General features: G+C 33.5%; 4 protein-coding genes across 4 annotated transcripts; 2 read left to right on the top strand and 2 right to left on the bottom strand.

Annotated features, from left to right (window-relative positions):
• Window positions 1–6898: 6898 nt before the first annotated feature.
• On the bottom strand, window positions 6899–10573 carry LOC144553097 (initiation factor 4F subunit (DUF1350)). Its single transcript, XM_078301180.1, has 9 exons — window positions 10174–10573; window positions 9642–9845; window positions 9466–9523; window positions 9215–9277; window positions 9037–9112; window positions 8714–8829; window positions 8279–8368; window positions 7779–7910; window positions 6899–7216 (listed from the first exon to the last, which is right to left on the bottom strand). Exons 1-9 carry the CDS (start codon window positions 10539–10541, stop codon window positions 7076–7078), a joined length of 1248 nt encoding a protein of 415 aa, XP_078157306.1. The 5' UTR covers window positions 10542–10573; the 3' UTR covers window positions 6899–7075.
• Window positions 10574–11927: 1354 nt separating this feature from the next.
• On the top strand, window positions 11928–13355 carry LOC144553635 (uncharacterized). The gene is made up of 3 exons (XM_078301881.1): window positions 11928–12682; window positions 12953–13033; window positions 13147–13355. Exons 1-3 carry the CDS (start codon window positions 12134–12136, stop codon window positions 13258–13260), a joined length of 744 nt encoding a protein of 247 aa, XP_078158007.1. The 5' UTR covers window positions 11928–12133; the 3' UTR covers window positions 13261–13355.
• Window positions 13356–17432: 4077 nt separating this feature from the next.
• On the top strand, window positions 17433–23619 carry LOC144552469 (BTB/POZ domain-containing protein At5g03250-like). Its single transcript, XM_078300449.1, has 5 exons — window positions 17433–17534; window positions 17655–17724; window positions 18685–19842; window positions 20201–20658; window positions 22680–23619. The coding sequence occupies exons 1-5, from the start codon at window positions 17476–17478 to the stop codon at window positions 23617–23619; spliced, it is 2685 nt and encodes an 894-aa protein (XP_078156575.1). The 5' UTR covers window positions 17433–17475.
• An 863-nt stretch (window positions 23620–24482) lies between these two features.
• Window positions 24483–26193, bottom strand: LOC144552576 (uncharacterized). The gene is made up of 4 exons (XM_078300558.1): window positions 26057–26193; window positions 25842–25910; window positions 25400–25597; window positions 24483–24922 (listed from the first exon to the last, which is right to left on the bottom strand). The coding sequence occupies exons 1-4, from the start codon at window positions 26105–26107 to the stop codon at window positions 24767–24769; spliced, it is 474 nt and encodes a 157-aa protein (XP_078156684.1). The 5' UTR covers window positions 26108–26193; the 3' UTR covers window positions 24483–24766.
• Between the last annotated feature and the right edge of the window lie 1100 nt (window positions 26194–27293).

The following is a 27293-nucleotide window of genomic DNA, read 5'->3' as shown; positions in this document are numbered from 1 at the left end:
AAAAAAGAATTTAATTAATGATCCTTGTCATCTCGGATCCGCAAAATATAGCAAATTAATTAGCAGCAGATAAAAATCCATGCATGAAGCCATTATATACAGTGTGATCTGAGATCGATGTTTTTTATGTCGGTGTTGCCAACTCGAAAGTCGAAACAGGCCTGCATCTTTTATTTTTTTTTGTCACTACGCTTCTCAGGTGTGGGCAAATGTTGCTACAATGGTAGGCCGACAGGTACTGGTAAGAGGCAGGTCGGTACAGAAGCTTTGGGACCAATCATGGGAATTTGTAAAAAGAGACGGGCAAATGTAAAAAAAAAAAAAAACTGGGCATCTCTATTCAGGGGCGGATCTACTATAGCACAGGGGAGCAGTCATCCTCGATCCTTGGATTTCGAGTTTTAGTGGTGATCTATTGGTATCGATCGACTTTGTCTCTTTCTGAATTTTTTTTTCTCCAACTCCTCTGGATGTTTGATTTGTAATTCGGGTTAAATTTAGTGTTAAAATCAAAATAAATTTCTTGAATTATGATTGGTAATATTAATTATAAGTTATAGGATTAGAAATTATAAGTTAGGATATTGGAAAATACAAGTCAAAATTTTTTTTTTTTTTATCGAGTACCCAATTAGTTAATGGGTTTAAATCTGATAAGTTATTTAAACCTGATTCGATATTTTTTTTGCACCCACTGACGAAAATCCTAGGTCCACCCCTATCTCTATTTATGTGTGTGATGTGGAATATATGGAAGCAAAGAAATGAAACGATCTTAATCTTTTGGGGAAGAACAAGACCTCCTTGCATTTTGGCGCAGCAAGCTCAAGCTATGGCAAAGATTTTCTAGAGGATCTGTTACCAGAACAGGAATAGGCTAAATTCAATTCAATAATAGTTGTAGAGATTATTTTTGAGATAGATCAGATTCGTACATAGTCAATTTCGAACGATCTCCAATAGAGAAAAAAAATTATCTTTAACTTTTTCTTTTATAAAAATCAATCCTTCTTCAATAAAATTAAAGCACCAATGTTGTACCACATACGTACCTTAAATTTGGAAGAACAATAATAGAACCATCACACTATTTGTAGGCAGGAGTGCAGGACATGTTGCACGTGCCACAGTGCATTTCTTGCATGCATGCATCTCCTGATATTAACAGTAATACGTACAATATATATAGTTTCTATTTCATCATTATATATATATATGATTATGAACCCTCTCCGGCCAAAAACCAGAACAGTAAATAAATAATTAAAAGAAAGAAAACAAAACAACCACCGGGCATACGTACATCTCTTGAACATGCCTTTATTTGGAGATCATATATATTTATTTATATAAATCAAACAACTGAAAGTGACATAAGCTACTATATATATATATAGCTAGCGCGGCAGATTCTTACATGCATGCATGATTGGAATAATTTGATCTCAGATTGACAAATCGGCGCTACAACCTACAAGATGTATTATATATTTTTTTGTTTTTTAATATGAGGATGGCTGATGGGCCATGGCTGGATGGGATGATGGGAAGGAGCTAGAACAAATGAAGCAGACAATAGGCAAACTTTGGGTGCATCTAACTTGGACAAAAAACATGACATGACTAGCTACCGTTTCTGTAGCTAGCTAGGTAGGGCCTTACTTTAGTGGTCTCCAAATTTAACAATTAATATATATAAATATCATCTGCTAGCTCTTGTAGATTTACCAAGGCCTATATATTTAATTTACTTATATTCATATATGTATGTTCAAGGTATCAGACAAAAGTGCTTGTGAATATTCATCATATTTTATTAGTTTTTTCTAGTACTAATTCTCTATTTAGTCACAAAAATACTGTGCTTGATACTAGCTAGTTCTCTTTCTGAAAATGATTAGCAGAGCAGCAGTCCCAGTTTCTGGTATAGCTAGCCTAGCAATATATATATATATATATATATATATATATATATAGGTTTTGGCTAATATGCTACGGGTAGCTAAGAGGCCTCCGTGCTACGGCTCGGATTTCGAGTTTTCAAAATCCTAACGGTCGATCCGAACCGTTCATCTTGTTCTCCATATTAATATGTGCTTGGAGACCAAATTTTACATTTTTCTGAATTTGTTTACTATTTATTAAGCCACTTTGAAAACCGCTGATCCAACGGTAGTTTCTGGTTTTACTGTTGGGTTAAGCCACCGTTGGATCAGGGGTTTTCAAAGTGGCTTAATAAATAGTAAAAAAATTCAGAAAAATGTAAAATTTGGTCTCCAAGCACATATTAATATGGAGAACAAGATGAACGGTTCGGATCAACCGTTAGGATTTTGAAAACTCGAAATCTGAGCCGTAGCACGGAGGCCTCTTAGCTACCCGTAGCACCGTAGCCACGTCCTATATATATATATATATATATATATAGAGAGAGAGAGAGAGAGAGAGAGAAGCTTATTTACAAGTTTCCAAACTATAGAAAAGTATAACCCTAAATCAATCAAAATAGGTTTTAGTCCAGCTAAAGTATCTATGGCCAAGTTAACAGCTTGCATCATTTGATCTAATTTCAATTAAAGAAGCTTAAGTAGAAAACCAGCTGATCATCTTCTATTACTTTGCAGAGCTTTTATCAAAGTGCAGGTATAGTTTAGACAAAGTAAATAAAAAATTGTAAAATTGGACTAGCAGTTGATCTTGTTTTCTGCAGGAGGAAGAACGTACTATATATTTAGTAAATTATGTGCTTACCGCATGCAGTTGCTTTTTACATCTAATCTATCTTTAAGTTACCTAGCTAGTTAAAAGAATTGATAACTACAATATATAGTATTTTTTTTTATATCATTTAATTAGTTTACTTTGTATATCGTCTGTGTCATTTTGAACCGGACCAGATGTTCTCAGGTATATATTTTTTAAAAATTTTGAGCACCTGAGACGTCAACACAAACAAAAATTTCATTATAGACATTAGACTTTGGAAGACTAGACTTTTATTTTATTTATTTTAAAAAAAGAAAAGTTTTTGTTACTTATCATTTGTGTAGGTCTATTATATATATATATTCCTAATAAAGAAACCATGCACATGCCTATATATATACATCCATTGCTTTTGTTAAAAATTAACCATGTGTCACTGATATGTGGCAGGGGAGTGGGGACCAATGACTGACAAAAGATTTGCATCTTATAAGGAAATATATCAATAAAGATTTTTGGTTGTCTTTATTGAGTTGCCTTCTTTTACCTAGCTAGCTAGCTAGCTAGCTAGTCTCAACTCTCAAGTGCATGCATGAGTTTACTTAGTCTTAGTATGGTGAGATTTGAACCATGATGATGATGTCATCTATAATGGCATTGTGGTGTGGGCATATATATATAAATGTGCCATGTTTTGAAGTTTTGTCCATGTGTGCCTCGTCTTTCATATGCCAAATTAATGTGTTAAATTTTGGCTAAAATTAGTTACTGGTTTGCTTTGGTCACAATCACATTCTTTGTTATTTGTGCATAATTAATGTCAATTAGCAAAAGCAAACATCTAAAAAATAAATTAAATAAAATAACATCGCATTGCATAATTATATCAATAGTGAATTGAAACCTACATGAGATGATTTTTTTCAGCAATAGTGAGTGAATTGAACTTGACCATAATTATTTGATCAACCATTATTTTTAAAAGCAAGGACAAAATGTTGTACCTTAAAAAGTCTATTTTAAAAAAAAAATCCAACTATATATATCTAATTCAATGTTAAAAAAACAGAGATCTAGAAGGTCGGACTTTCAAAGTAATGTATTTTAATTTGACAAACATACCGAAAATTTTGCATTTTCAATTTCTTACAATATCTTTTATCAATTTTTAATTTCATAAATTTTCGGACATAAAATTTTACACCTGTATTTTTCTTATTTGGTCTTAGCCCACATATAACTATGAAACTGTGTACTTAAGTCTCAAATGAAACTCCATAACAAAGGAGACCAGTTCATCGTCAATTGTTAATTAGCAGAGAATCAGACAAACACTGTTTTTTTTTTATTAAACATAATATTTGTCTTTAAAGCAAGACATTTATTGCTTTAATTAAACATATATAATTAATAGAGACAAAACATTTAATTTTATTAAAATAGATGAAATCATACATATATAAAAATTTACAACTTTATTGTAAAATATGTCCTTAATTAATTAATTAGATGTTTGTACTAATGCTTACATATATATATGAAAAGAAATTACAGATGTAATATATATTGAAAAAAGAACATAATGGTATGGGGAAGATAATGTGCCGTGTTTAGCTGCCTGAGACAGAGCAGAGTGCAGATTAATATTTTTTTCTTGGTTGTTTGCATATAATGCACATTAAAAAGCCTGAATCAGATCGTAGTATCGTACGTACCTTCTTTTGCACAAATTATTGGTTGATCCTATTACTTCATGTGCTTCTTTTTCATATTATTTTTTTTTTTTGGATTTTTGTTTTTTTTGAAATTCTATTATGAATGAACCTGGACATTTGGGACCAGAGAAATTAATTGCTGCGGTAATAAAAACATATTACTTCATGAGTGATGCATGTACATGGATTTGAACAATTTGAGTTCATAGTTCGAAGTCAATATATCCAATAGCCTTTTGGAGGTGTGTTCATCAACCTTTTTTGATGAACACATATCACATCCTAATTTTGCTCTTGTACGTTAGAATATAGTTCACATATATACAACTGTTTTGGAGTCCAAAGCTATAAAACTGTCAATTCTACAAAAAAAAATATTTTATTTATTTATTTAGTTGGATGATATGGTTTGGATCAACTAATTAAACTGCTTTACGTATTTTCGCGGTAGACTAATTGATTGAGTTCAAACCATACTAATTACAGATTGTTCATGACAATTTTTTAGGCAAGGATTTGATTGTGTATAGCATTAAACCAATAATTCTTTGGTAAATAAAAATTACTAATTATGTATTAATCTAATAATTAAAAAAATAATGTCATCTGTATAATTGGTTACAGAGGTTGCAAATTTAAACATCTGATTAAATATTTTTTGTTCATAAACATTTGTTAGAAAACTTTACCTCTCTTATCGTTTTGTTTTGTTTTTTTCTTTGAAATATTTAGATCTTGGAACCTAGCTAAATTATGAGGCAGATTAAATGTGAAAGATCGTAGGAAATTTTTTGCTGCGTGCGTTTGTCTGATGGAGACAAATCCAGAAATGATTGCTATTGCCAGCATTTGCACATTAATTTATCCCTATTTTTAAGGAGTCCGTATTAATTCTCATTATATATCTGAAAGTTTGAGTTAATTCTAAATGGAGCGAAATTTATTTCGGTGCTTATTAGAAATGGAGGAAGCCAGTATAAATGTATAATATATGATTCGTGCAGAAAGAATGCAAATTCATTTTTAAGGCCGTACGTGAACGACGGAGAGAATCAAAGGCTGATCTGGACCGTTATTTTCCGATAAAATTAAATCCCCCTAAGATTTGTTTTATTCTTTTATCAAAATTCTGAATGACGAACTCTGTGCAGCGAGTCACAGTTACGCCTCAACGGGTTAAGAAAATATCATGCAGCACACAGTTGATATGGTGTTTACGGTACCCGTAACCTCCAGTACCTCATATGTTGGTGCTGATACGAATTGAATGATCTGGATCCTATATGCACTACCTCAAAATTTGAATTACTACAGACTACAGACGCTACGAATTTCCCACTTACGTGCTCTCGACTCTCGAGGCGGTGACAGTTGTCGTCCAACTACATATATAGTTCATATTTGATTAGGATCAAATTATAACATTATTATCATGCCCTTTATCAGTCAAATGAAATAACAATAATAATAATAATAATATTACTATTACTATTACTATTATGGTCAATTATTTCTAGTCATACCATGATTTTGGGGAGTTCACTTTAACAAATCCAATTAATTCATCTAATCCAAAACAGAACAGGAAATGTGATCATAGGCTCATAGCTGCTAGCCTAGGGATCAAATTATTATAACATTATTAATTTATTATCATGCTCTTTACCAGTTGAATGAAATAACAATACTATTATATATATTGTCATTGATTATTTTATTTGGAGTCAAACCATGATTCCGGGGAGTTAATTCCCACAAATCCAATCCAAAACAAAACAGGAAAAATTGAAGAATCACATCACATGCATTCATGATCCTACTCAAGCGTGCGCACCCACCCACCCACCCACATGGAAATGGAATACATACATACTTGCATGCCTTATCCATATATGAACCATGCGATACTCATTTTATTTGCATACATACGTATCATTTATTATTTTATCTTCAATGTTTTCATTAATTTTCTTTTGACTATGACCGAGAGAGATTTCGGTCTAGTAATCTAAAAACGGGCTTCATACTGGATATTTAACAAGCCCATTTTTTATTTTTCCCTTCGCTTTCTCTTTCTTAATCTTTTTTTTTTTTTGGTTCATGTTACTTCGATTCTTTTAATTTTTAATGTGCAAGAAAAGATGGAGTATATAACAGCGAAGCAAATAATTTCGGCCATCGAAATATTAAGGTAACACATTGTTGAACTTTATGTTTGAACCAAATTTTGTTAAATTGATAATCGTTTAATCCATAAGATATTAAACAAAATGAAGAAAACATCTTAAAGTGTAAAGATATTGACAACCAAAATTCAAAATTCAGATTTGCATAATAGAATTTTGACCTGTTAGCATTAAGTGATGAAATAAGGTACACCAATGCTGTTGCTGTTTTAGTTTTTGAGAGAAAGATTGAAGTCTTGCCTTTAAATTTCATTGCGAAACACCAGTGATGCTAACTTGCTCAAAGAAGTATTAGTCAAGATAATCTATCATTATTTCTATCAATTATGAATGTTCTATACACTACATATTTGCAACCAAAATAACCCTACCACATTTTACATTGTGGTTTGGTCAATTTTAATTACATCATCAACTACTATTTGCATTTTCCTTTGACACATGAAAAAATTGTATCCAAAATATGAATCAGGAATTGATGTCAAACGACCTGAACCAATCGGTGATAGTTCTAGAGAGAACCCTTGTTTCGTTGAGAGAGATTGATTTCAAACTCTGAGCGAGAGCATCTGCTGGTGTGTAGAGTGGGCCCACTGGCCATTTCAAATCCTGGGAAGAACGAAATAAATATTAGGTAAGATTTTGCAAATGATAATGCTATAGTAATGGTTACTACAGGTGCTAAAGAATAGCTATCTATATTCAATAAAATATGACAATTTTGCCTGATGGTCCACCAAAGTTTTCTTTACGGCCAAAAATTAAACCATATCAAGTGACTTTTGCAAGTTATGACCAGAATCTGTCGAAAATCTGCCCCAGATACAAGATTTATTAAATGTAATTTGCAACTCAAGTTAGATAGCATTACTACAAGAAAATTGCTCCAATAGAGAAAGGTTTTGTTGGATGGATCATATTAATTTAATAAGATGTTATGCTATGAAATTGAGGTTTCCAAAAATCAAATGACAAGGATATGAAGTAATTTTGTTATAACTCGGACTTATTAGTAAATATTTTCTAACTCAAATTACTAGCCTTAAAAGCAAAGCAATCACTCCATGCCCTTATTTAATAAGATGGTCAAAATAAATTTCTGATTTTCATTCTAAAATATGGTGTACTGGATAATATTTTTTTTTTTTTTGAAAAAAAAAACAATTTATACCTGAATGCATGGTGTAAGGTGATTTCCCGATAAGGTCACTTTTTCTATCTTGCCACCAAATGACTCAACCCTTGGTCTCAATACCTCCTCTATAGTATCTGTTTCATCAATTGCATCCGTACTGAACTTGACCTAGATCAATGATTCAGGCAAGCTTAAGGTTAGGTTGATGCATAGTTGCAAATTAGGGTTAAGTTTGGAACAAATTGCACTGAACTTAGGCTTAATGTAGAAATTGAATATCAAGTAAGGTCAGTTAAAGAATGACAATGATTAATAAACTTTGGTATTTTGGTATACTGATACAAGATAGAACATGCAATAAGCAGCTTAGGAAGTATTAAATTTGAAATTACTACTAAATTCGGGATTAATTAAGTCCTAAGTTGGCATTTGAAGTGATCACCATTCACCACAAACAGAATCAAACCATAATCAAGTTGGAACAAAAGAAAAAAAAATAACCAAACGAAATCACGTTTGCTCAATGCAGCATTTACCAGTAAAGTGCGGGGAACACAATATGACTTCTTAAAGAACTCACGATTTTCAGGAGGAGTCGGCTTGAACTCTGACGTGCCTTCTCTAACCTAAAATTAAAAAAAAAAAAAATACATGCACCAGAATTATCTTTAAAGGAACCAGAATACTATGATAATTGTTGTCATGTTCGCACCAGAATACTGCCCATCTAATTGCTTTTGTTTATAAATTTGCTCTTTATATTTCATTTGTATTTATAATTTTCATTATTTTTTAAAAAAATTGGAAAACCTCCAAGTATTGTTATGGAGTAGATAGTTTCAGGAGAAAGGCCAAGTTCAGTAGGATAATTGCACAAAATACTAACAAATGTGATATTAGGCAGTTGTATATAAAAGAAACTTACAGTAAACTGCGAACACAAAAATTAGAGAAAATTTAGAGAAAGCAACCTGATTGAAAACAGATGGCAATTGGTCGACAAATTTAGTGAGAGATAAATAAGCTTCCTTATCAAATTCCTGTATTAATGATCCAGCCGTATCCATCAATGCCTTCAATGAACTCTCTGTATAGACATATCCATTAACAAATACTCAAGTATAATTACAACTGGTATTAATATAAATTTAGGATTATATTGAGTCACATTTCAGCCTTGTTCAATTATGCAGTGAGCAAGAGAGACGAGATCCCAATGGAATCTTAAGGCACAATTAAGCCTTAATTCCACACAGAAGATTTGATTGTGGATTATATAGAACCAATTCCATACCAGAAGCAGTTGTAGCCAATGAATAGACTGGAGATGATTCCACAATAGGAATTACTTGGCTCATAAATGGGCCTAACTGAAACAATTCAGTGCATACCATGAGTAAAAGAAGTTGAGAACTTGAATTTCTGAAAAATATTCTTCAAATAGAGGATGTTCAATCAAATTAAAAACAAACCTGCTCAAAATATGGTACAGCTTCTGTAGCTGGCCTATTGTTGAATGATACAATTGCATTAGCCTATTAATTAAAAAAAAAATTGATTGCCCATAAGATGTCAGAAGAGAATTTGCACAATAAGTTGATGTGCAGTAAGTGTTAGAACTTTAAAGCACATAGAAATGTTATATTACTGAAAATAGTATAATAGACCAAAAGGTTGGAAAAAAAAAAAAATCTCTGTTGCTAAATATTGAACTGAGACAAACCTGAGGCAACTTCTCATTGAAGTAACTGCCCACAAGCAATTGAAGCAGAGCTCCATTACTGTGCCAAAAGAACCAAATGCAACAAGGTTCATAAGCCCCTTTTGGTTTACACAATTTACTTGTACAGGATGAAATTGATTAAATTTTATGTCAGAGACAATAATTAATGCAATGACCTATGCCCGACAGAGTAGAGAGGAAGGCCAGAGATGTCAAGAGGAGTTATGCGAGCCTCGGGCAGACCCAACTCCAATAGCCCATCATAGCAAGCATGGAAACTATTATACACCTGACGTGCCGCCATTTCATGATTGAAGGTCACGTTGTATGGCACTGACACAACCAGATAGCCTTCCTTGGCTAGCAGCTCCATCAAGTGGCTGGTTTACCAGAGAGAGAATTACCATATAAGAAATGATACATTACTATACTATCTTATTGTCAAAATGGTATTGGTACTGTACTGTACCGATTTTTGTAATTCTGCATTTTTAATTTGAATATAATAAGGAAGTGATCCTTCAGAAAGTCTCAGTAGACATCAACTAAACAATAATACAATTAAAATGGCTAAAACACACATAGAAAAAGGAAAAGAGAGAATGATTGGCATCTCCCAAGTTTATGATAACTGAACCCCGGTACAATGAGGTAACGATCATTAAGATAACCTAGTTTAAGTTAATCAATAAATATCAAGCAACACACCTATAAGTGACCTCAGGTACGGCTCCAACGAAGGCACCTCCCAAGAACTTGACCACGGCCAGAGGCTTTCTCCCTTGCGGCGGCGGCACGACCAGACACGTGTCTCTCCGTATGTACGGCTTTGGCGCTGGAGAAGGCCTGAGAGAACCGATGAAGCCATCGGAGAGGAAGGGAAGAGACGAAACCACCCTTGCTACGTGAAGAGGCTGGGTTGTTGTACGAATGGCGGATGGGGAGAGAAGGGTTAGTGTTTTATTTGAGTGGGAAGTAGGGAAGGTGGAGCTGGAGAGGGGAGGAGCGTGAGAGGAAGAGCAAGAGAGCGCCATTGTATTCGTTTGGGGAGCTTGTGAGAGAGAGCGAGTGACCATGTGTCAATTTCTCGTTCGTCAGAAGAAATTGAAGTGAAAAGTTGGAGGTGAAGAAAACTTGATCTCAACTCTACAAGTCTCATCGCATGTCTGTGTGGCTGTGTCAGGGTATAACTAAACTGGATGATCATGTGAGATCTGAACCGTCCACAACGATTTGACAGTCTAGATTAAAGTATAAATTTTTACAAGTTGATATCAAAGTTAGAGTTGACTACAATAAAGAGTATAGATGTAGTATGGACTACTAATGAGTTTGTAATTTTGGAGAGGAACCAGCGATGCGTTTGGTATGGGCCTAAAAGTGGTAATTGGGCTTAAAGTAGGGATGGGCCTAGCTCTATTGTCTGGGGTCTATTGGTAGGCCATGCAGGAACGAGCCGGCGACTGCAAGCAAAGGATCAATTTTCTTTTCCTTTGGATTTGAAGGATCTTCGTTTTCTATTGCATAAATATGTTGCGGATGAGTTTTCATATTTTTCTAAAAAAATATTGTTTGAACAAATTATGCGCATAAAATAATACTATTGTTAAATTAATTTATTAGTAATAAATTAAACTCAGATTAAATGTGATATAATTAATGAAAGTATTTGCAAATATTGCGCATGTATATACGTTTATATGTTTTTAAAAAAGTCAAACTCTTTTGGCAAAGAAAATTGACATTTTAGAAACATTTATAGGTGACTTTTTTTTCAAAAAAAAATTGACCTTTTAAAACATTTTGCTTTCATGTATTATGTACTATTTCTATTTTAGCCGAAAAGTAACCAAAACTTTGTTATCCGGGATACCTCTTTGTTTCACTCAATGTATCAACTAGTATGATTCCTATATAATTCACGGTGGCAAAACATATTATAATTTTAAATTCTAAAGAAAACACGTAACTTGTGTAAGAAAAATGTCCAGTCATAGTTCCGATGTCAAATGAGTTATTTTTCTAGCTGTGACGCATACCTAGTGGTATTTAGACACACATTTGTGTGCGTGTCACCAGAAAATGAACCATTTACCGGACCTAGCTAGCCAATTAAAAGGCTAAGCAATTCTCTTAAACGTGCTACATTTTTTTTTTAATAAATAATTAAATTAGCACTTTATAAATTTAAAATGACTGCTAATAGAAAGGGCAATTGATTGGGTAATTAAGTATGTGAGATTATTAAAATTTAAAAGGGCAAATATGATATTATGAATTTAGAGAGAGAAATGTATAATTTGTAGATTTTCAAGGGATATATATACATGAAATTCCCAGTGCAAATTTGAATGCAATTTCAGTAGAGATGCATGCTCTCTAGAAGGGATATAGAAGTGGGTAATCTTTCTATAGAAGCAGCCTCCAACTAGAAGTCATGAAAGAGGATTCTGAGCAAAAGCAACTACTTTTCAAGAAAGGAATAAAGGCTTATCTGTACTTGCACACAACTCATAATTCCTACTTCAATCTTAGTAGAAACTAAACATAAAGCACTCTAAATAAACTATTAACAGTACTTCATATCTTACACCATCTCCAATTCATCATGCCTTGTTTCGATTCTCCATCTAATCCGAATGCAACATTGTAGAAAACAAAGGAGAGAATGGATAAAGATGAACAAAATCAAGAACAAAAGATATTTTCTTCTCATGCAAAGTGCTTTTGTTACTTCATAATATTACTGGTGACAGTATCTATAGTGATCGTTTCAGCAATTCTAGTTCTGAAGTTTGCTGTAAGGTTTAGAAAACCCATGTTCCATTTCCAATCAATTCAACTTGACCCAAATTTCAGACTGGATTACAGCAATTCTACCATGGAAAACAACCATACTTGCTCAGTTGCCTCCTTGGTTTTTTCGACTAATAACCCTAATAAGTTTGGAATTAGGTACAGCACCTCTGTTCTTAGGGTTTTATATGGGAACAATTCAATCGGTATGATTGAGGTGCCTAGCTTCTACCAGCCACCAAAGACTTCGAATGTTACGGTGTTCATGCATCTGCTGTTCAAGCAACTGAATTTAAGCCAAGCGATTAATGAAGAATTGATGGCAGTTGCTGGCACACAAAATAAGCGCCTTGAAATTCGAATTAATGGCGCCATAAGAGCACAGACTCATGTGCTTAATTTTCCGTTGCCGAGAATTCATGTATGTATTACTACTACTGATTTTTGTCTTTAACATCACAGCGAATAAAACATATCCAGTTCATTCTATTCTGAATTTATTAGAAAATATATCAAAAGGGTTTGCACTCTGCTGGTACATAATCTTTGTTAATACAATGTAAGCATGTACCATGCAACAAAGGGTTTTCTATAATAAATCAACAGACACGGAGTAACTTTATTTGGCTGAATTTATATATGATAACAATTACATATTGATATCATTCTTAATTGTTATTTATTACTGTAGGTTTCTCTTGATTGTACAATAAGCACAAATTACAGTGATATTGTGGCCAGCAAAGGAGCGCACTACGTTGGGAAGACCAAGGTATTGCCCTGAATTCTTTTGGAGCAACTGAAAATTTTCTTTTTAAAAATTGAAATGTTTAAATTTCTTTTGTGAGACTTAAAAAATCTAATTTTTAGGTTTCATTCTGGCAGGCTCTCTCCCTCTCAAGCTTTCCACACATCTCACAAAGGTGTTCTATGGCAATGCAAATAAACCCGAAGACTGTAAATAGTGCTTCCCTGTTTACTCAAAAGAGTTGCTTCTGATTACACAGACATTTTTTCATTTTAGGAGGTTTTTTTTTTCTGTAATTAAGATACATTTATTCATTCTCTAAATGTATATAATTTTTCTTTCTGAATTTCTGTACAATATGCTATTTTCATATGGATTCATATATATTTTTTACAATTTTTTTAGTTGTAAATTGTAGGCATAATAATAATCAAGTTGAATTGAATGCAATTGCACTTACTTTTGCTTCATTGACCAAATTAACAAACCAAATACTCTTAATTATCCTTGGAGGTGATGGGGCACCACAGTGTCCAATTTTACAATACAACTTATTTTTAAACAAAAATAAAGTCAAATTTCCATGTATATAATGCAAATTCTAGTAGTGACATTTAAATTAGTACTTGTAAAGTTCGATAAGATACTTGTACATTCAAACTTGCAAATTTTTCATATCAGTATTTATATTCTCTTTACAAATATGATGAAGATGCTCTCATTTTGTTTTGTCTTGTGTCTTGTCTTCCTGGAGTGCCTATGAGAAATCGTAATAGAATTCTCAAAGCCTTGTTTTATAATAGTATTCTCAAAGTCAAATATTAAGGCCCATGAGATTTCCGGCCCATATGACAGCTCCATCGTAGCCCATTGGTAGTGACTAGCGAGACTTAATTTGGGTTTTGGAGCATGCACAGATGATGATTCATTAGTTTCCATGATTATCTTGCGTGAATTAGACCAACGCAATGTGTTTGGAAGAAACCAATTTTCACAATATTAATGGGAAGTGTTACAATAACTTAATTCAACTAGTATTACTTATAATAATCCTACTAACAAAATTACTTCACTAATTTTAATTTGCAATGAGATTTGATTATATTAAGTTATTGGAGGAAATTGCAAACAATGTACCGATTTATCATAAATATATATATTTTTTTAATAATAAAACTAAACAGACATAAACAAATCTAAATATTAGCCACATAAAAATGCTCCGTGGCATGATTTGATCATAAAGTGGTACGAATAAATTTTTTTTTAGTTTTTGAAATCCTTTTTAATTGTAGAACAGATTGGGACAGTAAATGTAGAACATACCGAGACAATACATAACAATGCAATTTTAAAATATAGAACATACTCGTACAGAGTGGCTACTAAAATCTCCTAAATACAAAAATTAATGATGCTGGTGTGCATAGCTTTATAAGCAATTGCATAAAACTAGTATCTAAAAATCTGAACCCAAAAACATAATGCCAGTATCAAAAATAATAATTTCATTAGAAAAGCAGGATTATTCTAGAAAAAATAAACGAATAATTCGTAAAATTCAGAATTTGCGAATTATTTATATTCAATTCGGATTCAATTCGGTCAAAGTTCAGTCAACCGAATAATTCAGCATTCGGTTCAACATTACCAAAAAAATGAATTATTCAGGTTTAATTCAGATTTAATTCGCGAATCTTGTGACTATAAGGTTACAACTTTTATCGGGCATGCTTGCTAGTTGTTAGCCACTTTAAATTTGTTCAGAGAGGATCTGGCATCACGGTACACAAAGATTGTTCTTTTTGTTTAGAGCCCTTTAAATCTTCTAAATTGCAAATAATGCTTAGTAAATTAGTGTTCTTTATGTATTCTTCTCTTGATAGTTGATACTAATATTCAATTGAGATTATTTCGTCCTTAATTATTAGTTTATGAAATCTATCAGCATGACGAATTTATTATTGAATGTCTTGTAGCTTTGGCCTTGTTGATATTCTTAAGGTATTTTTCCAAATTGGACTCCAAAATTATAAAATCATGAAAAAAATTGTTGCTTTCTAGAATACCGATTGCATGACTTAGAAAAAACTGATGCAACGTGTCTTAATTGCACTTTAACACTGATAATCTTATTTGTTACTGATAACAATACATGCAGTGTCCAAAATATTTAAGTCCATTTTTTTAGTTTTACAACTTAATTTCTATGTTATGGACCATAAAAAAAAAAAAAAATCATATTTTGTGGTTTGATATTAATTTTTAAGAAAAAGATCCATACAAAACTTCTTGAGAAGATATTGGTTTGATATTGATTTATATTTTTGGATCTTTTTAACTATTTTTTTAAATAAATACAAAATTATTATTTTTCGGAAGATTATGGGACCCTAAAAAAATAATTTTTGTAAAAATATTTTAAAAAATATATAAAACTTGGTCATATAGGAATCATATTGAACGGTTCGAATCAACTGTTTGAATTTTGAAAACAAAGATAAGAATGTGAGATATTATTGGAACACAAAATCAATCGAGTATTTTAACTCTACTATACAAATAATTTGTATTATAGCCAAATTGTTTTAACTTAAAAAACAATTGTTTTATTGGTTCAACTGATTGATGTTTGAAATGGGAACAATTAATTATTGTTTATAGTTTTATACAGATGACATAATTCTTACCCTAATTAAAGTGAGATAAAATTTCAACAGTGAGAGAGAAGCGCTTTCCCGCGTGCAATCTAGATTGTTGGATTTGGATAACAAATCATATTCGTGCAAAAAGTTTAATCGGCGCTTAGGTTGTTATTTATATATAGTTTCCTCTAAAGTTAGAAAAATGTTTGTGGCGATATCTATACTTTTTCTATGGAACATTTGATTGTTAAATTCAGATTTTTGCCATGAAGTAAATGTTTAATTTTAATTTATTCCACGAAAAAAATAATTTCAAATAACAACAAATCCACAGAGAAGCGCAACATATTATAGTTTATAGGTTATTTTAACAACTCTAGGAGAGACAATATGGCAACTATAATAACAATCATCATTTAATTTTAAAATGTTCTTCTTCTTAATCTGAATTACTAATTTTAATTAACTCTATGCTAAAGTACATGTTAGAAATTGGCTCATTAAGTTAGAGTTCATGTGGGACCATGGAATAATATATCAACGGATCAAGTGCTTCTTAAATATCCCTGATCTCTATTTTGTAAAGTTTATGTTTAGTGTTTTTTTTTTCTATTTTTTTTTCTATTTTTTTTCTATTTTTTTTTTCTATTTTTTTTTCTTTTTTTTTTCTATTTTTTTTCTATTTTTTTTTTCTATTTTCTGACTAGTGTATTTAATTAAGATAGATTTTTTTCTTTTCTAAAAATAGAAAGAAAATATTCTTCCCACCTTGTCTCTCTCTCTCTCATTCTCTCTTTTTCCTTCCCCTCACTTAATTGCTAGCATATTTTCTGATTGTCTATTTCCATAAAACTAAATTTAAAATTAGTTTATATTTGGAATTCAAAGCAATACAATTTGACATCTCAAGTTTGGAACTTGATGCAATTACAATTAAAGTATTCAAATTTGTGAGGCGCAGACATAATATTTTGTGATTGATGTTTTTGAAGGATCATCCATTTGATTATATATTTTGATTAAATTTAATACTTTGTAAAATAATATTCTAAATATGAAGCGAGAATTTCTGGACTATGAAATGTCGAAAATTATAGAATTTTTATTATGGAAATTCTAAACTAAAATTGTAAAGATATGAAAAAAAAATTGTATAAGGAGGATGGAAAAAGATGAGGCCAGGGAAGGGTAAATATTAAATCAGGAGTATTTTGTTAAAATTTTAGAGGCAAGAATATTGTTTCGACTTTCTGTAAAAGAAGGATATTTTATAAAAATTTCCAAACCTTTACACTGTTTGTGAAATCGATTTTTTTTTTTTTGTTACCATCTTCTAAAAATAAATAAACACAATTGACAAGTTAAAAAAAATATTTATATCAGGGACGTAGATTAAATATATCCGCACCCCTGAATCCTTGATAACTTTTAATTTTTCTAAAAGACCTCTTAATTGTGTTTATTAATTTTTGGAAGATGGTAACAAAAAATATTCGGTTTGTGAAATTCCTTTTTAAAGAATGATATGTTATTTCTGAAGAAGACTCAAGGTAAATTATAAGTGAAAATTCTTCCAATTATATCTTGCTGCCTACTAATATTAATTATATTATTACCCTTTTCTAAGCGTTCCTCTTTTTATATTCATCTATTTCCTTGTTGCCAAAAGTAGCCTCAGCTATTTCTAGTTGCACCCTTTTAATTCATTTATAGTTCCACCCGGCCTCTCATCATATAAATAAAGGAAGAACAAGAACCAAGAGATCAAGCAAGGGAAATCATATTCACCTTCACCTTCACCTTCACCCTTGCAAGATAGACATGGCAGCGGTTGTGATAGGTTCAAAGAGCGGCATCTTTCGCCTTAAAGATTTCACTTGGTACATCTCCACCCCTTTCTTTCTTTCTTTCTTTTTGTGTTTATTCACACATGCCTCTTTGACTAAATCCATGTTCTAATTTAAATTTTTCGCATTGTTTTTTTTGGTGTAAATTGGTAGGCAATGCTTGACAGAGCTCGAGAGCGATGTGTTGATAGAGGTGGAAGAGTTCTCGTTTCTTCTACATAAGGTTTACACCATTATTTTTTTTTAAATTGCAATAATATATAGCTCGTTTATCTTGAGATTTTGTCAATTAAAATTGATTGTTTCCTGTGTTTTATTTTCCTCTAACAATTAAATTTTACTTTTGCAAAAAAAATATTCACATGGGGATTTTAGGAATAGTAATATATTTTGGACAGCTATATATACTCTCGTTAAAAACACAAGCTTGATAATTCTACTTGGCAATTACTTTTAGGTGATCTCCTTAATTTCCTGTTATTATTATTCTTTCATTTTTTGTACTCGTTTAGATTTTATGTAGTTGGGGTTTGGTTCAAAGTTGTAAGTTAATAAATCACAATAGAATCATTAATTTGCATTGGAATTGGAATTTGTTCTGGTCCCTGATTCTGACATTGTTTACTTTTTGGTTTCTTCTCCTTGTTTCACTTTTATCTATTTTTGCTTTGGCAACAGTTGCTTTGACATTGCTAAGAAGGAATTTAGACGATGTGGCTCCATGGGAATGCCTTTATATTATTGTCTAAAATAGGAAATAAGAAAATTACTCATCTGAATTCCGACCGGGCGACCATTTTCATATTTCTTGTAAATGAATTGGGTCGGGTAACAAACTGGCGGGTTGAGAAATATGTGCTCATCAATAGTCACTCTCTAGTGGGTCCCATCGACCCAGGTCATAAAGAGAAATCACCTAACTAATTTCAATGATTTGGTTAAATATTATTATATATATTACTGATCTTAATATATACTTGTCTATGTTTTACATATCGGACTCGATGAGGTATATGTATGACCCATCAGCCAGTAGATTTAACCTGACCCGAATTGCAAGAAGAACCATAAATCCTGGCAGCAATCTTAAGCCCATGCATGAAATCATCGCAATTTCATGAATAGTAATAGAGTACCTTTTCTGCAACTAACAAATTTAAAAAATACCAATTTTTGTGTGCAGTTTCCTCTGATAAACGCAAGTCCTGTCTTGGCAAAAATAATCAGCAAATTTTCTGTTGATGAAGATAGGGACTGCGCCTTTGTTCTCGATGAGATTCCGGGTGGGGCCCACTCCTTTGAGTTGATTGCCAAATTCTGCTATGGCGAGAAAATTGAGCTCACCTCGTCAAACGTGGTCCCCCTTCTTTGCACTGCATATAATTTACACATGAATGAGAATTATTTGAAAGGAAATTTAATTTCTCAAACTGAAACTTTTCTCTCTAATGAAATCCTTTCAAACTGGAAAGAATCAATCGGGGCTTTGATCTCTTGTGAGCCTGTTTTACGCTATGCACAGGAGCTTGACATTGTCTCTAGATGCCTCGATTCACTTGCCTCCAAGGTCACATATGGAAAGTCAAGTAACCCGCAATATGAGATATCTTGGAATGGGATTGTGTGCACGAAAGACACTAAAAAACTATCTGGTTCAGGTTCGGAATGGTGGCATGATGATATTTGCTCTCTGAGTCTTTATCTCTTCAAGAGATTCATGGAGGTCTTGAATGCAAAGGGGCATGACCCATTAGATATTTCGAATGCGGTAATTTATTATGCAAGCAATCACCATTCCAGGGTTGACCCAAATTCGACTGGTGATTGGTCTGTAGATGAGAGAATTTTGCTTGAAGAAATAGTAGAACTGTTGCCAAAGCAACAAGGAGCTACATCAACTAAAGTCCTTCTTAGCATGCTCAGTGCCAGTATCATGCTTAATGCAAACGAGACGTGCATTGAAACTTTAGAGAAAAGAGTTGGTACACAGCTAGACGAAGCTACTGTGGAGGATTTATTGGTGCTGAATTCAGGGGGCGGAGATAAGTCGGTGCGTAATGTGGATTGTGTCAAGAGATTGATTAAGCATTTCATAGAAGAGAACTCCCATGTAAATGAGATCACATGTGATTCGACAAATGAGGAGGGTTTCACTGAGGCTGGTTCACTGCAGTTTGGTAAAATTGGGACAGTTGCAAAGTTGGTTGACGAGTATTTAGCAAAAATTGCAAAAGATGCAAATTTGAAGTTGCAGCAGTTTCTGTCACTGGCGAGTGCAATCCCCATGAGTGCAAGGCCTTCTAGCGACGACCTTTACCATGCCATCAGCGCTTACCTTGAGGTATAATAGTTGATATTATTTTTTAAAGTTAATTAAAATGTAAGAAATTTTTGTTAGTTCTGAAAACACAAAGGTTTATTATATAAACATAAGAAAATGCATTCATTTATTGTCAAGAGATGGCCAAAATATCCCCAATTTCTCACCTGTATTAGTACTTGAGACAGAAAGGAATATATACTTTGTCCATCCTTCTGCAAGAGCACCCATGATAATTTCGCTAATTTTGTAGGCTTGCCCTTTATGAATGCCTTATTAGTTACTTAAAATAGTTATATACATCTATTAGCTTTATAGTGGGCGCGCAGGCCTGTCATTTATACATTTGCTAAGCTCGTTCGTACATGGGTATATGCAGTACCACCCACAGCTCTCAGATGGAGAAAAGGAGCAAATCTGCCAATTGATCGATGTACAAAGGCTGTCTCGAGATTTGTGTAGAGATGTGGCACAAAATGAGAACCTTCCTATCAGAGTCATTGTGAAGGCCCTCTTTTGTGAAATGCTCGATCTCAAGAAGTCCCTTGCCGACCATGGAGATGGAAATGATACCGGGACGGAAGTTGAAAATACAGAAGAATATGGTACCGATTCGACCGAAGGGAAAATTTTAAGCGAAACTAAAGGGGCCTTCAGCCGATTAAGGTTCTGGAAGAGAGGAGGATGGATTCGATTGACTAGCTCGAAGCCTGAAAGTCCAAAGGAGACGGAGGAAACTGAAAATGCTGGAGGGGCAAAAGTAATGTGCCGATCCTGGATGAATATGAAGACCTTGTCAGTTGAAAAGTTCAAAGCTCTGCTGGCACCAACAAAGCAGTAAAAACTGTACCCTATAGGTCTAGTATCACTATTTATTGTTGTAAAAGTTTGTCTATTATGTAATTCAGTTGGTTCTGGAGTCCTGGTTTGATTATCTATATTTTTGCAACTATTTTCATGTTACACTGGGCTTCAACTATTTTCATATTTTTTATATTTATTAACTTGAAGTCTATTTTGAGTACTTGGTTCAAAATATGAACTTACCAGTTTCCTGTTTAGTTAGTTATAATTGAAAAAATCTGGCCAGATCAGATACTTGTTATTTATTTTTTATTTTTTTGCCAAGTCAAAATTTGAATCATCAGGCCTAAATTATATGTGTTTGACAACTGAGTACAGAAAAAAAAGGTCGTTTCTGATGTGCTGTATGGCAAGGCCGCATCTTAGATATCCTAATAGAAACTAGAAAGAAAATGCTCAATCTGTGGAAAATTAGTAATACACAACAAGTACTTATCTTTATATTGAGGAAAAAATGTATTTATATTTATAACAGGAAGATACCAACCAAATTGTTGGTATATTGAAGCAAATGGCTCCTTCAATCTGATTAATGCCTAAAGCAAAGAGGAAATAAAACAGAGAGATTGTTTCATTCAAGTAATCAGATGATTAGAAGAAACAACTGGTGGCCTTTGCATATACCATTTAAGTACATTCTTGAACAACTAATTAACAAGCACTGAGCCCTATAAGACAGAAATTGGTCAAGTATTCTAACATAACATCATTGATTAATAATCAAATTAATGGATTCTTTGAGGTATAAGATTACCTAATTATCATCTCACATACATGATGCAACTTCTTGCATGATCACAAGTAAAAACTGCACCGCAATTCAGTGTTAGAAATTGAGTTTGGATGCACTAATATTATCATCTCATATCTATGGCACCAATTCTTGCATGATCACAATTGTACATGTATTAATTAAATGACTTTTTGCTATTTATTATGAGAAAACTTCTAAATTATTCGTCTGAAAGCATCCTCAAGCTCTGAGTTAATAGTTAATTTTGTCATACTCAATATTAGCATCAAAATAATTATCTCCAGTTTATTGAGATATTACATGAAACTTGAGTCATTCTCTATGCGGATGAAATCATGAAAACCATGGGTCAAGTATGCATATATCTTTTCATTTGTTTTCTGAATTAAAGATTGTTGCTGATATTTTTTTTTTTTTTTTTTTTGCGGGAAAAAAAAAATGCCCGTAGGCTGTTGCTAATGTTAATATGTGTGTTTATCATGATCCAAGGTGTACGTCTCCGTTGCTGTTTTTCTATGTTTCCAAATAGATTATACAGAGAGAGACGTCAATAGTTGAGAAAATGAGTCACTAAACAAATTAACTTGTCTTGATTTCGAGGCCACTAAACGAATTTGCTTCTTGCTATTAATTAATTAAGTTTCTCTATTATTTGTTTTGCGCGTTATTATATGTATTACGGACCATATACAAAGATTGCAGGATTCACGTGCTTTAATGAGAACTAGTTAGTTTAAATATTTGTAAAAGATAAATTTGATAACTGTCCTATATATGTCTGAAAAGGCCCAAAGCCCATTATCTGGAGAAGAGAAGTACATATAATTTTCATTTGTGGGGAACTACATATAATATAATCACATGTTAGAGGCCTGAAAAGGCCCAAAGTCCATTATCCGCTGGTTTCTTCGTCTCCACTCTCCACCAGCTAAGCTAAGCTAAGCTAGCTAAGCTGCACAGCCGCCTTCCAATTTACAAGCTCAGCTCAGCTCAACTGAGCTTAGCTTAGTGAGTAGTGACCATGTCTATGAATCTGTTTTTGGGGAGAATTCATAATCATTGCCTCCAACTCCATCCATCTCTGACTCTTCCCCTCAATCGGATTCGGACCACACCAACACCAACACCATTCGCCTCCTCCAAAGCGTCGCCCCCAAATCCCCACTTGGCTGCACAATACCTCCTCCACTCGTGCGGTCTTTCCTCTGAAAAGGCACTCAAAGCTTTCAAATATATCCAGCACCTCAAGTCCTGAGAGAGATGAGATTGGCGTAAGTGAGGCGGACATAAAGACCGCTGTGTCCCGGGAAGCTCGCATCCTTTGCTCTCATGTGGAGAACAACTTGAGACCAAAAATTGCCAAGTTACAAGAGCTCGGCTTCTCCATGGAAGACATCTCAGCTATCATTGCCTGCAACCCTTATATTTTTCGAACCAATATTGCGCCAAAGATCGACTTCTTGATGGAGGTCCTTGGATCGGTAAACAACATTTCTTTGCTATGCAAAATCCCGGGGAATCGGCTTTTGCTTAGGAGCTTGGAAAAGGTGCTCATGCCCAACTTATCTTTTCTTCAGGAGCAATGTGGTTTTTCTCCTCGTCAACTTATCCAGCTGAATAAAGAAAATAGATTGATCTGTTCTAAGCCTCATGTTCTAAAAATAGCAGTTGAGAGGGCTGACAAATTAGGCATTGCTCGTTCATCGCCAAATTTTATCAATGCATTATTAACGGTCAGCTATCAGAACCAATGCATCATAGATGCAAAGCTAGATAACTTGACAAGTTTGGGGTTTTCACAGGAGGAGATAGCACTTATGGTTAGTAAAGGCCCTATGTTGTTGCGGGTACCAGAGAAGCTGGTAGGCAGCAAAATGGAGTACTTGATAAAGGAAGCCGGTTGTGATAAGATTGATGTGGTCAAATATCCAGCTTTGCTGGCATACAGCTTGGAGAAGAGGCTGATTCCCCGGAACATTGTTAGAAAGCTTCTCATATCAAAAGGACTTGTTGGGGAAAATATAAAATTTCCTAATTTTATTCAGCTAAGTGAGGAGAATTTTGTGAAGAAGTTTGTTCTACAATATGAACATGCTATTCCTGGTCTCCATCGAGCATATGTTGATGCTTCTACTGGGAAAATTGGGGGTGTTGAATCATTTAAGAGCATCTTAAGTTGACTTTCATGCAGGTCATCGGATTAGATTTTTCTTTTTTTTGATAAGCCGGGCAGAGGCTGCCAGGATTTCGGATTTTATGCTTTTTAGGTAAGTGTCACTTTGTAAAGATTAGTAAGATGGCTATCAACCATTGATTTTCTTCAGATTGATTACTTAACATTTTATGTATGCTTAAATTTTATCTTCATTAGTCATTTCTCCATCTCTCATTTGAAACTTGATCCTCCTCTTTTCTCATTCATGTTGTGCTTTTATAAATGTCAAATTGTTCATAAAACTACAGATATATAAGTAATTGTGGATTGAGGTTGACGTGTATGGATTTACGAGCATAGTCTTGGCACTGTTATTTCTTAATTGGCTAGTTGTTTGCATCAGATCAGAGATGCGGACTGGTTATAATTTGAAATTTTGTTTGTATGAATCATTGTAGTGACAGTGTGTATGTATTTTGTCCAGTACCATTACTGTCTGATCTTCTTTAAGATCCGTGTACAGTAATGTTAATTTTTGTGTGCACGGATCTTAAACGGTAATGTTATTTTATTGTTTGATTCGTTTTAAAATCAATGTACCTTATTTTAATATCTGTACGCATTGACTTTAAAATTTATACTGATGTAGTGCACACAAATTTTAAACTGAATATAACGCACACAAGTTATAAATTCCAAACCTCTTTGACCAAGTCAAATATTGAAGTTGAATTAATAATATTGAACAATATTTTTCATTACACTTTATTAGAACCAAGTTGGGTAGTTTTACTCCAAAAAATAGGTCAGATATGGCTAATCGTCATGACAATATTTAAAAACAATAACAAAAAAAAAAACATATTTTCAAGTTCTGCAATGAACATATCATAAAATTGAATTATTTTTATTATAAATAGATAGATAGCTAATAACAATTCAAGATAACCAAGCCAGCTCCAAAATGGAAAGCCAAGGCTTAAATTACATAGAATTCATCAAAACTAAACAGGGAACTGTAAGCAACAACAGAACCCGATAAACAAAGAAAAGGAATCAAATTTCAAACAAAGATGCAGCAAAAAATTAACAGCAGCAATTAATAATAACACAAAGCAATGATAGCCTTGGGCTTAGGCCCTTAGACGATATATAGCTATGTGTTTCTTCATTCAGCGCTTGGAGCCGTCATCGGACATGCCAAGAGTACTCTTCACGCTGCCAACCGCACCAGCAGTGGTGCTCTTCACAGCATTTACTGCACCAGCAGTGGTGCTCTTCACAGCATCAACAGCACCCGATGCTGCGTTAATGACACTTTCTCCAGTCTACAATGCAGGGAAAACTTGCTTAAAAAAACATAATTTTTGCTCCAGAAGAAAGGAAATAAAGAATAGACCCGGATCCGTGTAATTAATGAATCAAAAGAATCATAAAAAATAGCATTTTTTTAAATACATAAAATAAATCAAATGAAGAAATGGGATTTTATCCCGTCCGTTTTCTGAAAAAAATTCAGAATTTATGTATTATTATTATATAAAAAGAAGAGTCGTATGGAGAGATTAAAAGAATCGAAATTGGTAAAACATTTTATTAGCAGCTTGTGTGAATTGAAAATAATTCAAACCTTTTATCAATTGAATTGTAAAGTGTAAGGTTTAACAAAAGATTAAATTAGACATTGTCCTATTCACCTCAAAAAAAGAAGAAGAAGAAGAAGAAGAAGAAGAAGAAGAAGAAGAGGGAAATGAATAGAGGAAGATCTTATAGAATGCAGTATTCAATTTGGAATGAATTTATACCTGCTGGAGAAAGCCGGAGGCCTCATCCTTGCTCTCCTTGGCCGATTCGGATGCCTTGTCAGTGGCTGACTCGGCAGAGCTCTTGGCCGACTGATATGCGTCCTGGGAAGAGCTCTTGGCGGACTGCATTGTGTCCTGGGTAGAGCTCATGGCCGACTGCATTGCATCCTGGGTAGAGATCTTGGCATGTTCTCCCTTCTGAAAAATTTATAGTACATTTTTCTCTTGTTAGAACATGTTAGCATAGATATCTCTTATTAAAATTATAGTACATTTAGCTATAATTTTCAGCATACTAATGTGTCATCTTATCCTAATTAAGGTAACCAAGAGTGCATTCCTCTGGTTATCATTTATGCTGCTGATGTCAAATAGTTGCATCAATTAATATCCTTAATTCCATCTTGTAAGAAAAGGATAATATGGGTATATTTGTAAAAACCTGCTTTGCATCATCTGCAGCATGGGATGCTGCTGAGGAAGCCTTGTCCATAAGGTGATCAGCCTTCTCCTGCAATAAATTAAAAGGAAATTAAAAAAGGAATCAATGGTCGGATCTTTATGCTAACAAAACGGCATTGTTCTGACAGCATCAACCATAAAAAAAGGGGGGGATAAATGTATGTATTCATCACACTAATTAAATGGAAGAATCACCTCGGTCTGGCCCAAGGCCTTGCCGGACTTGTACATCTGCTCGTTCGACATGGTGTAATTGAGTTTGAATATTGAGAGTATGAAAGAAGTGTTTAATTTGTGTGTGTTGGTTGAGTTGAGGCTGGTGATGGCCTGTATATATAGTGCTTTACAGGAGACTATATTTAGTTGAAGAACTAAAAATAGAGTTTTGAATACTGTACCATTGAATAATTATGTGATATAGGAAGAAGGATTCTCCAGCAAAATTTGCAAACTAAGGAGCGAGCATAAAATAGCAAAAGGGATGACAACCAATAAGATATCTCTGCTGCACACAAACACATCACAAAATCACTTTCAGTTTGTTCGCTTACAAAAGTATGCTACAAAGTTTCAGGTACAGCTAACTGTACCAGTTTAAAACCTTGAGTTACTCTCGATTAAGGCTGCAAGTGCACAGCCCTGCTCGTATAGTAAAATCAGGTATCGATCCTCAGGGACGGTCCAATTCGAGTTCTAAATTCTTACTTATCCGAGTTAGGTACTAGAAGTGTGAAAAGTTGGGTTTGGTTTGTTTATGTTTCCTAATTTCGGGTGTCAATTCAATTAACAGTAAATGAAAGCAATTAAAGGTTTTGGTTTTGAACAATGATAAAAGGCGCTCCCAGGGTTTCAGGTTTCATCCCAAACTTTGCCTTCTTTGGACCTATCATGCGACTCGCATCATCTCTGATGCGACCCGTATGATGCGACTCGCATCATCTCTGATGCGGGTCGCATGGCCCTCGAGCAGAGCTAACATGTGTTTGTATCTAAGTTGATTTCTTGTGCGAGGCTTCGACCTGTGGCTCTCACCTACTGGTATCTAACCTAAATTGATTGTCTGGTTTGCTAGAAGTATCCACAACCTTTCAATTATGGAAATTCACCTCTCGGCTACTATTGATCATAAATCTACTTCAAATACTAAATCTCAATTGCAAGAAACATCAAGGTCAAATTACTAGAAGAGATGCTATAGACATCTAACAGTAGACAATCAAGAATCAATCAAGCAATCAAAATCAAGCAATCAATGAATACTCAAACAAAGAATCACACAAGTTCAAACTTAGATCAAATCAACATGCAACTCAAAGACAAAGTTATGAGACTACATCCTAACCCTAGGAACTAAAGATCTACTCAGTCATGATGAAACAAAGCATAAAAGAGAGATAGAATAGGCAGATCATGATGAAGCTCGAAGATCCAA

Source organism: Carex rostrata, chromosome 4 (genome assembly GCF_964058835.1).
Source record: "Carex rostrata chromosome 4, lpCarRost1.2, whole genome shotgun sequence".
Lineage (NCBI taxonomy): Eukaryota > Viridiplantae > Streptophyta > Magnoliopsida > Poales > Cyperaceae > Carex > Carex rostrata.
This window is presented reverse-complemented; position numbering and strand designations above follow the sequence as displayed.

Coding starts and splice junctions, on each gene's coding strand:
- LOC144553097 (XM_078301180.1), bottom strand. CDS start 10,541: ATGGTCACTCGCTCTCTCTCACAAGCTCCCCAAACGAATACAATGGCG. Junction 8,830..9,036: donor ATTGGCTACAACTGCTTCTG/GTATGGAATTGG, acceptor ATGTCTATACAG/AGAGTTCATTGAAGGCATTG. Junction 7,217..7,778: donor ACCTTACACCATGCATTCAG/GTATAAATTGTT, acceptor CGTTCTTCCCAG/GATTTGAAATGGCCAGTGGG.
- LOC144553635 (XM_078301881.1), top strand. CDS start 12,134: ATGGATAAAGATGAACAAAATCAAGAACAAAAGATATTTTCTTCTCAT. Junction 12,683..12,952: donor TTCCGTTGCCGAGAATTCAT/GTATGTATTACT, acceptor TTATTACTGTAG/GTTTCTCTTGATTGTACAAT. Junction 13,034..13,146: donor ACTACGTTGGGAAGACCAAG/GTATTGCCCTGA, acceptor TCATTCTGGCAG/GCTCTCTCCCTCTCAAGCTT.
- LOC144552469 (XM_078300449.1), top strand. CDS start 17,476: ATGGCAGCGGTTGTGATAGGTTCAAAGAGCGGCATCTTTCGCCTTAAA. Junction 17,535..17,654: donor CGCCTTAAAGATTTCACTTG/GTACATCTCCAC, acceptor GTAAATTGGTAG/GCAATGCTTGACAGAGCTCG. Junction 17,725..18,684: donor TCTCGTTTCTTCTACATAAG/GTTTACACCATT, acceptor TTTTGTGTGCAG/TTTCCTCTGATAAACGCAAG.
- LOC144552576 (XM_078300558.1), bottom strand. CDS start 26,107: ATGTCGAACGAGCAGATGTACAAGTCCGGCAAGGCCTTGGGCCAGACC. Junction 25,911..26,056: donor AGGCCTTGGGCCAGACCGAG/GTGATTCTTCCA, acceptor AATTTATTGCAG/GAGAAGGCTGATCACCTTAT. Junction 25,598..25,841: donor CTGCAGATGATGCAAAGCAG/GTTTTTACAAAT, acceptor TAAATTTTTCAG/AAGGGAGAACATGCCAAGAT.